The following is a 15,511-nucleotide window of genomic DNA, read 5'->3' on the forward strand; positions in this document are numbered from 1 at the left end:
TATTACTTCAGTGTTTATGAGTCCAAGCCAAGGTTGTACCCTGATGACAGCGAGCAAAAATCAAGCCTAGTCTTTCACACCAAAAGCCAGTTAGACATTTTAAATACTTAAATATAGTTTTAGATGTTTAAGTTTCTTATTGGTTTGTTTTTTCTTTTATATAGTTGCTAACACATTTACTCTACTTCTGATAAAAATCTACATTTATTTATATAGAATACTTGGAACATGAAAGAAATGCAATAAGATGCCTTCATATGATTTTACTTCATGTAAAATTCTTAGCTTTACTTTGTTCTGAATCTGAAACAAAACAAATTGGTCCATATGAACTTAGAAAGTTTAGGTAACTCCTTTTAGTGAAACATCCTTTCTAGGGACATTACTAAGAGCCCATAGCTGCTCTGCATGATTTCACAGTGCATCTACTAAAAATACTTATACTGTAAATAACACCTCAATTCCTACTCAAGTCTTATATCATTAAAATGACTGAAATCCTGGATCTGCTCTGTACTCAGCAATTACTAAATCTTATCAACTGTAGTCCAGGCTTAATACATTTCCATTCTTTAATAACCTCATTAGGTTCTTATTATGTTCAATCACCAGCAGTAGCATTGTTTGTTACGCTTGCCAAGGGCAGTCCCTTTGTTTAAGTGTGATTTAAATCACCAATCACACCCAAGGTTATGTCTTTGCTTTTAAAAGTGGCACCAAGGTCATAACCATGGTTTTTATCAGACAGTCTGTAAGCAAACAAAGACGTCAGACTCTTACTTTCTTTGTCACTAAGTAGTGAATCTTAAAGCTCCCACCTAGTTAAAAACATTCCACTGTGAAATTAATCGAAGTGGGTTTCATGTGTTAGAGTGACATTTATACAAGGAAGTTACTGTAAAATTTTTATTTGTGAGACTCTATGCCTACAAGACTCTAGACATCCACTGTGTAGAGTAGTAAAAAAAATATTCAGGAGGATGGTCCATTTCTTACACCTTAAAAGAGGCTATATCCCCTACTCTAGGGGATATATGTAGAGCTCCCCCTGCAGGTTTGGTGGGAGACAGTTTAGTAGATATCGGCGGCTTATATCCTGGTGCAGCTTATAAATGTATTTTTCCAGTTTTTCAATAAAATGCACGGCTTATAGTGAGGTGTGCTCTATAGTCTGGAAAATACGGTAGTCTCTGACATCGCGTTGTGCAGCCGCTTGTTTCATGCTCACATTGCAGTGCAATTACTCCTCAAGATGTTGCTCCCGCTAGCATCGAACAGTTTAAAAAAACAATCACCTTGTGCCATCACATGTTTGCATGCAGTTTTGTGCCTTCATAAATTTCTATTATTTTACTCAAAATGCATTACAGTGAAATTATATTTGATTATAAGTTATGTATTTACTTTAAGGGAGGAAGATTTTGGTTATTCTTTGGGGTATGCATCCCTCGCTCAACTTGACTACTGACTGTATTTATAATAGTTTGAGTCTTTAAATAAACTATTGCTGCTGTTTCTTGTAATTGCACTTTTTTAGCAATTAAATGGATCCTACTTGCTGATCCATCAAGGCAAGCACTTCCAACGGTTTAGATCCTGATCTAGATAAGAGACTGGGAAAAAAAAAGAAAGAAAAAAAGGTGGTGAAAGGTGATATTTATGAGATTTTGCCCCTAGGATGATGTCACAGCAGGTTGCAAGTATTCATCAAGTTTTATTATGTGCTCCATGTAATGTAAACATGCAGAAATTTTCATGGGCTTTCATTATTTCCCCCTTCTGTGCTTGAGGCCTGTATTAACTTTCACTTGTTCAAAAATAAATCAACCCCCTCAACATACCATTCACCAGCTTCAATGATAGAAGTGAAAAGTGTTTGCTTCCTTTTTTTTGTTAAAACAAAGTTTACTTTAATGGTATGGTTCTTCTGGCTATGACTTTAGATGTTCTAATAAGTACCACATTACAGCGTAAGTTAGTTTTCGACAACTACCACGAGAAATGTGCCCCTCATCCTATAGTGACATGTATTTTCTTTAGTAATTAAAACTCTAGTCATGAAGAATACTCAAAATGTCATAGTATTTCTCACTGGTGCTGTTTAAACTTTGTGTTGTGTCTCAATAAAGTATTTCTACATTAAATATTTTGTATCATCAATCAAAAAATAATATATATAAATATAATCAGACAAAAAAAAAAACTATAGAGGGACAAACTAAACCATTGTGAACTGGGTAAACACAGATGTGTCTTCTGCATCACTGTGGAGGAGTGTTTGACATTCTTCACCTCAGAATAGTTTTAATTCACCTACATTGAAGGGTTGCTAAGCATGAGGGGCCTGTCTAAGGTCATAGCAAAGGATCCTAATTGAATTCAAATCCAGCCATTGACTAGGCCACTCTAAAGCTTTTATTTATTCCTTTCTAAGCCTTTCAAAGGGTAGACTTGGTGGTATGCCTTGGATAAATGTCCTCAGGCAAGACACAAGTGTTTAAAGCTGAGGTCACAGACTGATGACTGGATATTTTTCTTTAGGATGATCTGGTAGAAAGCTGAATTTATGGCTCCAACAATTATAGCAAGTTGTCCTACTCCTGAGGCAGCAAAATAGACCAAGATATTTCCCCACCATAATGTTTGAATTTAGATAGGAAGTCCCTTTTTTGAGAAGCTCTGTCAGGTTTGCAGCAGTGTTACAGGATGTAAAACCTCTCCATAATATATATGCCTGGTTTATCAGTTGTCAGAACATCACAAGTCAGAGTGTTTGTTTTTTTGCTCAGCCGTTTTGCCTTATTTGTGAATGATGGTTCACACTGAAGCCCCAACGCCTTGTAAATTGACCTGTTAATCTTCTTAAACTGAAAAAAAACGTATATGTCTATTGTTTTTTTTCCAAATCTGTTCTCTAATTTCTTTAAAGTTTTTGTGTTGGTGTTGGAGATGATACGTCCTAATTTCTGTTATAGGTAAGAAATTTCATAGGTCTGCAAAGTAGAACTCATTTGGAGGTGGAAAATTACTTGTGTTGACAGAAGTAATTACATTACAGAGCATAAAAGACCTATTTATTTAAAACGATAATTTTGTATGTACTGTATGTGTACGTCATCTTTAGGGTTCTCTGTGGTCAGACATGTTTTTCCTTTAGAAACTATTTTTGCCTTTGCCGTGTGGTATTTCTCATACCAGTGTGTGTCTGTGATTCATGCTGTGCTGTTCAGGGTCTGAGCCTAAGATATAACTCACTGTAGGCGGGGGTGGGTGTGTGTATAAGGGTTTGGGTGGGTGTTCGTGTGTAAGAGAGTGTTTTGTGGGTGAATGGGCTTTGTTCCAGCGTGACACAATCCTGGCATAAATCCAATGCTCACACAAATGTTTAAAGGGAATTCTTTTTTATGGGGAGCCCACGATGATTGTGCAAAGTAAACCTTCCATCCATTTAGTGTGTCCTCAACCAATGCACAGACTAACAGGACAATCCTGTCACATTTCCTAACCCAAGAGACATTTTGGCATACGCCTCTTGCCAAGACTCAATCTTTAATTAACAAGTTTAAAGTTGTGCCGTTGTTTACGCCAAATTTCTGCAAGTGCAGCTTTCCCAGAATCCGTCTTGCAAATACAGAATTATGCAACCTTCCCACACTGCCCTCTGTGTTTACCGGAACTGAGTTGGTGACATTGGGGCGGCCGCCGGCTGTAAATTAGAAATTCCACATCTAAACTCCAAATCCAACTATTAGAGCTTCATTGAGCATGAACTTTGATCTCTTTTCTTTAAAAAAAAACTTTCCCCTCGAATTGTTCTTTTTACTCTGCCATTTTACATTGTATTTACTCTGGAATGATTACTATAGGTGGATGGATGGCTGTTACTGATTCAGAAGCAACATATTAGAGTGGCCGTCCGAGTAAGAACATTAATGTTAGTGTGGAGTTAAGCAGTGGGGACCCTGCTATCAAGGTCAATGGGATGGATAAAGAGTTTCTTTAGAAAACCTGCGTATACCAGAGAAAAACTCAAGATTAGCTCATTACAGCTTGTTTTGTTTAAAATTTTAATTTGTTTGCCTTTCTTACATTTTGAAAAAGAAAACATATTGATTTTATGATTGAATTTCTAGGTTGAGGTGAACAATTACTCTTTCTAAGGTGATTTGGTGGAATAAATCTGACAAATATTTCATTGTCTTCTTTATGGAGGCGACTAATGATTATTTTGCAAATCAATTAATCTGTCGATAATTTTTTCAATTAATACGATTAAGATTAATTAATTAAGTAAACTTTTTATGAAATTAAAGCAGATGAAAAATTGAAACTTTTCCACGAGGAGTTCTGGATAGAGCATATTGACGGACGAAAACGTTGTTCTATCTTAAATGCAAAATGTTTGCATATATTTTTTACATTTTTGGTATAATTGCTGCTCAAAGGCATGCTTTAGAGTCTTTATACTCCAGTTAATGATTAATGTTTTCCTAAATTAGCTGACGATTATTTCAATAATCGATTTCCGATTACATGTTTCAGCCCCTTCTTTCCCTGGAATGACTTAGATTTGGAAATACTGGTATAATCTTAAAAGGAAAGTTAAATTGTTGCAGTTTACTGTTAATAAAAAGAACTAAGAGTAAAAGCTGAATTCAAAAGTAGGTAAGCCCTATTAGTGACAGAAACTGAATAAAGATATTGACATATCTGGGTAAAAAAAAGTTAAATACGTTGCAGGCGTGTAAAGTTTTAAGTTTTACTTAGAATTCTATGAAACATTTTTCTTTTAATCATCACTTCTCGAGGCTCCAGAGCAATACTTGTCCTTGTCATTGGTTTACTTTGTTTTTGGGTCTTTGACCCTGCAGATAGCTGTTTAAAAAAAAAAAAAAAAACTGATAACAATTGATTTATTGTGGTAGAAGTGCTGAGGAATTTAAGCCTCACCTTCAAGTTGTTTTGATTTTATCCTTGAGTTGACCTTCTACCTAAATTGGCTTTTTTGAGGTAAACAGCTTTTCAGTTCCTTGTAACCTGCTTTCTGTCTCTGAGACACGTCTCTCTGTTGTGATTGGTATATGTAGGCAGGTGTTTCTCCTAAGTTCTCCTGAAGGTCTCTAACATGTAGATATGTTGCTGAAACGCAGATCTAATTTCCTACTCCTTCCCCGAGAAAGCTCAAAAGAACCAGTACTAGACTAGCACTGAGCACTCATCAAATCCCAGATGTATCATATGGCTCCTTTATGGGGACTGGATTTGCTGAGTTGCTTTATAGAATTAATTCAGATTAAAATGTTCATATGCATTTTAGGATTTAGGTTTTATTATAACTTTTATTTAAAAAAATATGCCAATTCACAGCACATGGATGAAAATGAACTTTAGATAGTCAATTCAATTCAATTATGGAGACAAAGTGGTCACGAAGGGTATACTAAGGAAACCAAGAAATTTACATTGATTCATTCACTTGCAGGATTCACTCCCTTTGAATAGATTTGACTTTTCTTTATCTACTGAGGCCCTTAAGTTTAAATCATAGCCGTTGTAGTTCTGTGGAAGAAAGGTAGCGGACCAGGCTAATTCTAACCCCAACTTTTCTCCCACAGCTTACGTGGCATTTTAATTTGACCTTTAGTGCGAATTTATCATTTGGGTTAGCCACTGAATGACTTAGGTTTATAGGCGACATCTGTGCATATTTTTAATCATGCAAATTTATCTTATATGTCACTTGGTGTGTATCCAAAGATAAAAAAAGATGCACTGATCCAGTTTATTCCAATCAGATACAATACTTATACCTGGGCTAAACAGATCAGCCGATATTTGATACTGATTCACTTCAGTTGTTGAATGAACGAAGCATTTATCAGGCCATGTGAGTGAAGGTTTTAGTCTTGAAATAAAAATTGTTTTAAAAGTTAACAAAGGAACACAGATATACAATGTATTAATAAATAAGAAGCAAAGAGAAAGAAATAACAGATTCATGTAAAGTGCAATGGATAGGATATCTAATATGAAATCAATGATATCTGATACAGGTATCAGATCGGTGCATCACAGCTGGTCCATTGACCCTCCATTTTATTATTCTCACTCCTCCTCCTCCTTGGATGCCTCTAATATCCTCAGATTTGCTTCGATGAACTGTTTAAAGACAATCTGCTAAATTAGAGCAATATGGAAATGCAGTATACCATAAGATAGATCAGAGAGACTGAGTGAGCAGGGGTTTTTTTTTTTAAGAAGACTACTTTATAAAATTCTTTCGCTGATGATTCTTACCAATTTTGGTTAATCGTTGTTAACCAATTGTGTGGTTGATCACAGCATAACCCATGGTTGTGGCTTTGGTATTGATTTAAAAATAACAGGTTAGTTAATTGAATAAAAATGGATAAAACATTATCTGAGCTTTGTTTGTTTATAGAAATATCAGATTGTCTGCACTTGCAAAGGCAAAACAACATCTAAAGAAATATACCTGTTGGGGTTACATTTTATCTGTGCTGACTCTCCTAATCTCAAAGTAATTTCTTTTGACGGAACTCAGTTGGTCACTCTTTGTACAGAGTGTTGACATTTGGACAACTAATAACAACTAATAATGTCCCTTTGTTGTATTGGACTAAGTGTCAAATATGTGACTACAATACTGCTTCGAAGATCTCTTGTTTCAGGCAAATATCTTTCTTAATACAAACTATAAAGCAATTTGAGTTATTAATAATAATTGAATAACTAAATTATAAATATATTTACAAAATGACCTTAAATAACATGTTTAAGTACAAGAATCAACTAATTTTAGTTGAGTTTACATCAAGGTTTTAATCTCTTAATTTTGTAAAAATGTTTAGACATTAGTGGCTCCAAATGTTTGTTAACTTTGCAGCCAAACTTTATCCTACTGTTTGTCATTCTCTGCATTCGAATGAAATGTTGAAATTGGTTTCTTTGCTTGTTGCTATTGCTCCAAGTGATGGTCTGCTTGTGCTGGCTAATTAATCTGATTTTGTCTGTTTGGGCAATGTCCATTTTAGGTAACACCTGGCAGCAAGGCAGCCCAAGGTGACTTGTGCCCGGGTGACACCATTCTGGCTATCAATGGGGACAGCACTGAGCACATGACGCACATGGAGGCTCAGAACAAGATCAAAACGTGCACTCAGCAGCTCACACTCAGCATCATCAGGTATGAAACCTCTACTCTACCACAAAGTATCATGTTTGAAATCTTTCTGGAACCTAATTTAGGATCTGATGTTCCCCTTTGTAAGGTGTAAGAGGTAAGGTTCTGGCTTGTAGGTTAGAGGCTTCTCTAGATGGGGCCTTCGATTCTGTTGTTCTCCTGTTGAACTTTATTACCCAAGTGGACAATGATAGAGTGACATGGAGTGACAAGAACCATCACCATGATCTGTTAATATTTCGTTATATATCTGTGCGAGACTTGGGCAGTACAAAATGAGCAACACATTCAAGGAAAAAGTCATTTAAGTATACTTGAACCAATGGTCAAAGATTGTTTTTGGATTTGAACTGGGGGATGATCAAACCTAGAGTTCACAAGAGAACAACAGAACAAGATTGTTGACGCTGAAGCGTCAGAAATAAGGTTCCTTCATATGGCTAAGTTTAACCTCTAACATTGGAGCTGGAGTTAGTACTTAATCTGCTTTAAAAAGGACCAGTAGAGATGGTTTAGGCATTCTGGGTACTTTTTACAAGATATTTTCCTCTGAGAGCAAATCCCAGAGAAGATCCATAAATTGACGAGGGGCCTTAATCTCACTATTGGTCTGGAAAAGTTTGGAAACCCTTTGAATAAACATGAGATTATTCTGGGGCAGACAGATGTGTTGGGTTTCCTTCCAGGACCTGATCCCTTATTTTACCCAAACTTGCATGATAAAAAAAATGCATTGATTGAGTCTGAAGGAATATTTTTTTTTAGACTGAACTTTTTATTGACAAGCACAACTTTTTTTTTTATCCTGTAATAAATACATAAAACATGTAAATTAAAAGAGATTTATTTTCTGTTCTGCCTTCTATGGTTTGAACTTTAGAAGAGGACAGAGGTGACATTTTTTTTTTTGGAATTAAAATCATCAGTCTAAACAGTTAATGACAGAGGGGGGGAAGGTGGTTGGAAGGTTACAACCAAGGAAAAACTGAAATGTCAGTTGCTCCCCACATTTCTATTAGATGGTTACTTTGGTTGCTGGAGGACTGGAAAGTGCAGAGTGATTTTGGAAACCTATAAACGTCGTCCTCTTAGATGAAGAACACATTGTGGTTGCAGCTGAAGTTACGAGTGACATCTGCCAAACTGGTGCTTTGGCTCTCTCCTGTCAGGGCAGAAGGGAGCAAAGTTGTTTTCTGTTTGCCAAAGAAAGCTTAAAATATGAATTTGATGCAGTCATGAGAGCAATCATGAGAAGAACACTCATGCTGAGAAGAAAGATTTTCCATTCTTTCTTTCTGTAGTATGCAGTCTACCATGCAACATCCTCTGCTGCTTGACCGACCTGTGATGGAAATAGTCCAGCCATATATCAAGTTAAAGCTCTGGAGCATTAAGTGGTTTTTCACATGGGGATTGTAAATGCATCGAAGCATACATGAAGTAACAACCAGTCCAACGACCAGAGAAGGTTCTTTACAGTTGCTACAAGAAACTGGTGATTTTGTCAGTCCTGGCTTGGCTCAAAGTCAAACAGAAAGACATTTTTCATTAGGTCAACAGTGCACAGTATGAGAGTTTGCACCCTGCACTGAATTTTTAAGATCCTAGCAACCTAAATGCACTGTGGGATTGACAGATTAATGTACCTACCATGGATATAGTGGTCAGTTATAATCTGCCCTTTGATGTCTTCAATAATCACACATACTGATATTCTTTGAAAGGCATACACTTGATAACAGCTGTATTTCTTAACTCAAATGCCTCTTCTGTTAGACACTTTGAAATGGTTTTGAACCACTGACCTTTGGAACTAAAGTCTTATTGAGTGATCAAAATGGTGGATAAGATGTTGAGGACTTTCAGGAAGTGATTAACTAAGAATAAAGAGCAGAACAATCATAGAGCAATAAACTGCAATCAAATTTAAGCAAAAGCTTTGTATCACAAACGCCTCTTACTCTTGTTCTTTTAGAATAAGACAGGAAGTCATACATGTGTCATTTCATTGTATTAAAAATGATTTCTGATCATGCTTGTGAGCAGTACTTGGTTGTAGAGGCAATGAAGAACTCTAATATTCAGCTGAACTAAAGTAATGATCCATTTGACTTTTTTTTTCTAATTCTAAGCTGCATTTGATGATTTTTAAGTTAAAATAACATTGATATTAATGATATTATCTTCTCATGAGCCCAGTATCTTCTGATTTTGTCTCAACAACTAGCAGCATGGCACCTCTAGATAACGATAATACTTTTTAAAAGGGAACCTGTAATATCCTGATGTCAGGAATCAGAAAGTTGGACCAAAAATTAAGACAGAAAGACTGAAGTGATTTATAAAAGCATTTAACTGCAAGAAAGTCTGCGACTGAGCAGCTAGGACTAGATGGCTGGAATCTCTGTAGAGGGAAAATGCACAGCACGAGGTGGACGCCGCCCAGAGAGTTCCAGGAGCTGAAGCCAAAGGGGCTGCAGAGACGACAGACTGGCAAAAGCAAGCAGACGAAGAAGAGCAGGAGTTCCAAGAAGGAGAAGCCAAAGCTGGTGTCGATGAGGAAGCAGATCTCCAGGACAGAAGATCAGAGATCCAAAGAGTTACCATAGGGAAATCCAAGCCAGGGTCAGGAAACAGTTCCAAGGTCGTTAGTAGGCAGAATCCAGCAGGAGTCCGAAGACAGGTCATGCAAACAGATCAACAGTGGCAGGCACGCTCAGAGGTCCAGGAACAAAAACTAGTCAGGATCAGGCAATCAGAATGACAAACTGTGTACACTAGAGAATTCTCACCCACGGCTCGAATAATCTGGCACTGATGGCTGGGACCAAACGGTTTAAAAGGGAAGTGGAACAGGTGGATCTGATGAAAGGTAATGAAAACATGGCGGAGCTAGGCAGGTGGATAGAATAAACCGATAATCTAGTCACCAGTGTCAAGATTATGACACCTGATGCAGGTTTAAATAATAGATGATATATTTGTTACATTTTAAAAATGCATTTTAAGTAAGACAGAGGTCAAATGTATGACTACATGTACAGGTTTTAAATCTTCTATTTATCTCTAAGCTAATTGCTTTTAATAGCAGTTTTATTCGAACCATAAAATATAGCCATGTTCACTGTTATTCCTGATATCCCTTGCAACATATTTGGCTATGTTACAAGAGGTGGGCCGAACAGAGCTTCTGGAATGTGACCTTTCTGCACAGTGTTGGTCAAATAATTACAGAGTGAGCTGCTGCGCCGTTGAACAGACTGATAGGATTTGGCTGCAGTGTGTTTTGTTTAAATGGACAGCTGACTAAGTTGAACATCTTTCCCCCTTTTTCAGCTAAAATAATTTTTTGCCTTCTTTTATCCAAAAACCTTGAAAAGACTGTATTATATCCAGCTTACATAAAGAGACAAAACACATTTTTTTTTTATTCTTAATAACAAAGACAGCTCCTTTTCATCTTTTTAATAATATAAAACTAGGTATCACAAATCTCCAACTGTGTTCCAAAGAACCTGTAAGCTCTGTTTTCCTGTCTGAGTTTTCATACAGCACATTTTACACTTCAAATTCTAGAGAAAGTTTTAATAAATGTTGAGACAGAAAATGTTTTAATTTAATACAGCACATGGCTTAAAGAAGCGTTTTGAAATGTGCAGTTTATTGCTCTTCCCTCTTTATGAAATTAAACTCCTCAAATCTCAGTGAGAATCACCTCTATCTGCCTCATCAAGTAGCCTACCTAATTAAACCGCTTTGCTTTGTAGTAGCACCGGCTGTTTCTTTATACTTCTTTTTTAACAAAAAGATTTCATAATCTGACCCAGTCAAATCTAGGTTATTGTTGCAATATGTGGGGCACTGCGACAGAATTGAAAACATTTTATACTGATGGGAAACTGCTCCCACTGTGTTGAAGAAGCTCTCTATGAATTGCAGTCAGTGCAGTCCTGCTGTACCATCCATCCATCTTCTTTACATGCAAGTGGTGCTGGTGCCTATCTCCAGCTGTCTACGGGCGAGAGGCAGGGTACACCCTGGACAGGTCGCCAGTCCACCGCAGGGCGACATAGAGACAAACAGGACAAACAACCATTTACTCACACCCTCACACCTAAGGACAATTTAGAGAAGTACCCGGAGAAGACCCATGCATGCTCAGGGAGAACATTATACTCCATGCAGAAAGACCCTGGGCAGGGAATCGAACCCTGAACCTTCTTGCTGCAAGGCAAGAAGGTTCATGATTATTATTTCCAACAGATAGCTGGCAAGGCTACAATAGAATCTATAAATAGTTCATGATGCACATGCTGTATGTCAGCTGAGCCGTATAGGGCCCCATCGGGTTTAAAAGCTTAATTGAGTCACTGAATACGGACCATTTTTATCCCCTACCATTGTTAAAGTCTGTAGATGTCTAGTCACCATCTCATTACTGTCTCCTTGTAATTCCCACTAAATCCATATTTCCCCTCATTGTCCTCCTCCGATGAGGCATCAGGATCAAAAATAAGGGGCGCCTGTTCATCGACTGGATTCTGTGTCCCGGTGTGACGTAGTATCTGGAGTATCTGAATATCTTAAGACTCATATTGACTGTTTCTTTGGTGTTAAGGAATAATTTAAATGGCTGATTTCTCCTTAGAGTACAGAGGATTGTCAGCTTTCAAATACTTATATCCTCTTCAATTCTTATTTGATTTTCACCAGTTTGACATTGTTGTAAAGGTTACACCAAAAAAAAGCAACCACTTTAATATATGTTCTATGGCTGCAGATGTTTGGAACTATTACTCTTTATGGTAACATTTTTGTCATGTTCGTGTGGTAAAATAAAAATATTTGTGTCTTTTCCATTCATGGACATGTAACATTTGGGACTGAAAATATTGGAAACAGTATTCAACTGTGGGCAACAGAGGTTAAGTAAGGAGTACTTAAATGCGACCATTAATTCTGAAGTCAAATAAACTAGGAGGAACTGAAAGAGCACATGCTGACTCGCTAGAAAATAATATTTTAGAGGACAGCATTTCTCAGCCCTTATTAAAAGATCATGTCATAAAATACTCCAAAGAGTCACAAGAAATAGGAGACCTGTAATTTTGTGCAGGAGCCCATCGACAAAATATGAGTCTACACGTCTGCTGTGAACCAAAATTACAGTACACTGGGTGCATCTGAAGTTGAGGTCTTAAGTAACTTAAGAAGTTTTCTTTGTAATGGGTTTGCATGTTTAGTTTTCATAACCCATATTTTTTTATGTCTTTTACAGAGCTTCTTTTTTTAATCTTAGGTGCTTGGGGAATATAAAGAAGGCTCAGTAAAACAAGTAGGAAAGATAGAGGATCTAAATCATTTTCTTTTTAAATACTTTTCTGTTTCTTTAAATCCCATGAACCACTGCTTCATCTACTCTGCTTTTATTAGAAAGTCAAATTCTAAGTTTTTCTAATTTGTGCATCCAGCTTTCACCAAAAATAGCTTAAAGGCTACTTTGGTCTGAAATACAGAATGCATTAGTGATACAGATAAAAAAGATAGAAAAATAAGGTATCAGCATTTTTGTTGGATGCTTTAGAGGCTCACATTTTCATAATATTTTAAAATCTGTCAACCAAACCATATCTCAGCCACTAAAAATAAAACTTAACAAAGAAATCACAATGTTCCATTGCGTAGCAACGCATATTATCTAATATATAAAAAATAGTTCTTAATCCTGGTCCTCAAATATCATATCTGCATGTCTTAGATGTCTCTCTGTTAAAGCACACCTCATTCAAATGATTATATAGAGTCCTCAGCATTCATCATGTGCTCTATATGGCTTATTCATTTAAATCAGCTGTGTGGCACCAAGGAGACACCTTAAACAGTGGTACTTGAAGAACAGGATTGAGAACCAGCAGTATAAGACAAAAGTATGACCAAGAAGAGAATAAAAACTGTAAACCTATGGTAAATAATAGTTTAGAGCAGTTTATTTAGTTTATTTAGAGCAGACTTTAACTGGAAGGTAAGAAAACAATAATTTGAGAGAACACAATGCATTTATTGCAAGTTAAAAAAACAGAACTATAGCAATATGATTTATGGCTAATTATAGCCATAAACATTTCTAAACCTCTTTCTTATCTCAATCTCTTGAGCCAGATATTTTATAGTGTGTATTGTCTTGTCTTGTCCTGTATTGTCTGATGACCGGGACATATAACACCTTATTATGAGATCAAAATGATATGTCACAAATGTAAAGATTGTGGAAGATTGTTTCTTTCTGTTAATGAGAACTCTTGTCATACCATTAATTTGGTTCCATTTCTAATACTCGTAAGAAATAGAAGTTTGTTTTTGTCCTTTCGGTTGCTCCCATGTTTTAGGATCCCCACAACTAGTGAGGAATGACAGATGTCATTCCTGACGCAACTTATATTCAGACCCGTTTTCCTCGCATTATAGTTAAAGATGTAAAATGGTAAGGGAAGAAGAATTAGTGGAATCTTTAATGGACTACTGGAAACACTGAAAAGAAGGTTTAAACACAGTATTCAATGACAATGAACCATATCTTTCCATCTTCATCATACTTTCCTCCTGAGACATACCTGTTTTTCTTTCTGTTGCCTTATGGCTTCAGTCTTTGAATCTGCCTCGTCTCATTGCAAAGGAAAAATTGAGGAATACCTCTTCACACGGGATTTGTCCAAATCCATTGTGGCATTTGAGGACGTGGACGGACACGCAGTCTGCATATTCTCAGACATTTACACACATGTACCAGCTCTGGAGGAAAGCCTCTCTGCGTGTTTCCATTCTCCTTTTTTCATACTCGTTTTTATCCATTACTTCTTTGTCTGTGACCTTTACGTACCCTGCTGCTGTTTCCCCCCTCCAAACCTAAATCCCATTCGGCTGATTACGTTTCTATCTTCCCTTTAGTGCTTTTTTCCCCATTTCCCATCTCTTTTGTGAGGCCTTCACCCCCCTGCACTCCCCTTTTGCCAGAGCTTGTCAAAGAAAGCGTTCCGGCTGCAAAGTATGAGAGACAGATGATGGTGGTCGGGATGCATGTTCCACCTCTGGTCAGCTTCTTTGGAAAGAGTCGTGTGTGGTGAGTTAAATGCAATGAAAAATGAGTCATTATGCCCACACTGTGTGTAACACTGTGTCTTGTTCTTGTCATCTAAAGAAGGTTTTCTGAAACACGAACAATCTTCTGTTCTCATTAAAATTGCACTTTGTGGTTTAGAGGTTTTAACATCAGTTTACACCAAATGACACAAAGCCACTTCTCTGAACATGCATTACTTTCAGTATTGCAATCATTGGGGTTTGGCTTCTGCAGAGCTGTCTTTAGGAAATTTTATTTTTGGACCTTAAGACTATAAAAATCTCCATTTACAAAAGAGCACTACAGGATTGCTTTCCAAACCAATGTCCAGTTTATTCAGAGTCATCAGGAGTTTTCAGTGGAACTGTTTGACACACAAGAACTGCAGAATCATAAATGAAATTCTAGACACTTCATTTTTATTGGGAGCATATTGTTCCAGTTAAGGGTAATTAAAATTTAGAAATATGTCATTCATCTTCATTTGGGATATTTCCAGGGCGATAAACTTGCTGGTAAAGTATAACAAATTACCCTAAGCAGCAAAAGGGTCGATAGGGTTTTTCTGCTGCTGGTAAAGGAAAACACTGCACATCATTAGGATTCTTTACTGTAGTTGTGTAAGGTGCTAGTTTTCTGCTAAGTATAGCCACATAAATACTCTGGAAAGTATTAACAGCACTGCACTTTTTCCACATTAAGTTATGTCACAGCCTTATTCAAAATGCTATTAACTTAATCTTTGTCCTTAAAATTCTACATACAGTACCCTATTATGGCGTTGTGGGAAACAGTTGTTTTGAGATTGTTGGAAATGTATTACAAACAGAAAAGTTATACCGGTATATAACATTTATGTAAGTATTTAAATCCTTTGCTTAATACCTTGTTTAGCAATGGTTTTACAGCCAATTAGAGCCTCAAGTTTTTCTGAATATGAAACCACAAATTAGCAGACCTATTTTTGGCAGTTTCGCCCATTCTTCTCAGCAGTGCATCTGAATCTGAATCAGGTTAGAATAGAATAGAATAGAAAATCCCTTTATTTTTTAATTGGGAAATTCTGGTGTTTACAGCAGCAAAAAAATGATAGGAAAAAATGTATAATAATAACGTAATAGTTAAGAGTTAAGAGATAAACAATAAAATACTGTGCTGTAAAGTGTTTTAACAGTATAAAAACTGTGCAC

The 15,511-nt window shown here is 36.6% G+C and overlaps 1 protein-coding gene across 1 annotated transcript in view; it reads left to right on the forward strand.

The window, feature by feature from the left end:
- The window catches only part of pdlim4 (PDZ and LIM domain 4), a 56,645-nt gene that overhangs the window by 6,045 nt on the left and 35,089 nt on the right, over nucleotides 1–15,511 (forward strand). Inside the window, exon 2 of the mRNA XM_015405060.1 lies at nucleotides 7,056–7,207. Within this exon, the coding sequence (XP_015260546.1) occupies nucleotides 7,056–7,207 (152 nt within the window). The remainder of the gene's footprint in view (nucleotides 1–7,055; nucleotides 7,208–15,511) is intronic.

Source organism: Cyprinodon variegatus, unplaced genomic scaffold, assembly GCF_000732505.1.
Source record: "Cyprinodon variegatus isolate N-32 unplaced genomic scaffold, C_variegatus-1.0 Scaffold36, whole genome shotgun sequence".
Taxonomy (NCBI): domain Eukaryota; kingdom Metazoa; phylum Chordata; class Actinopteri; order Cyprinodontiformes; family Cyprinodontidae; genus Cyprinodon; species Cyprinodon variegatus.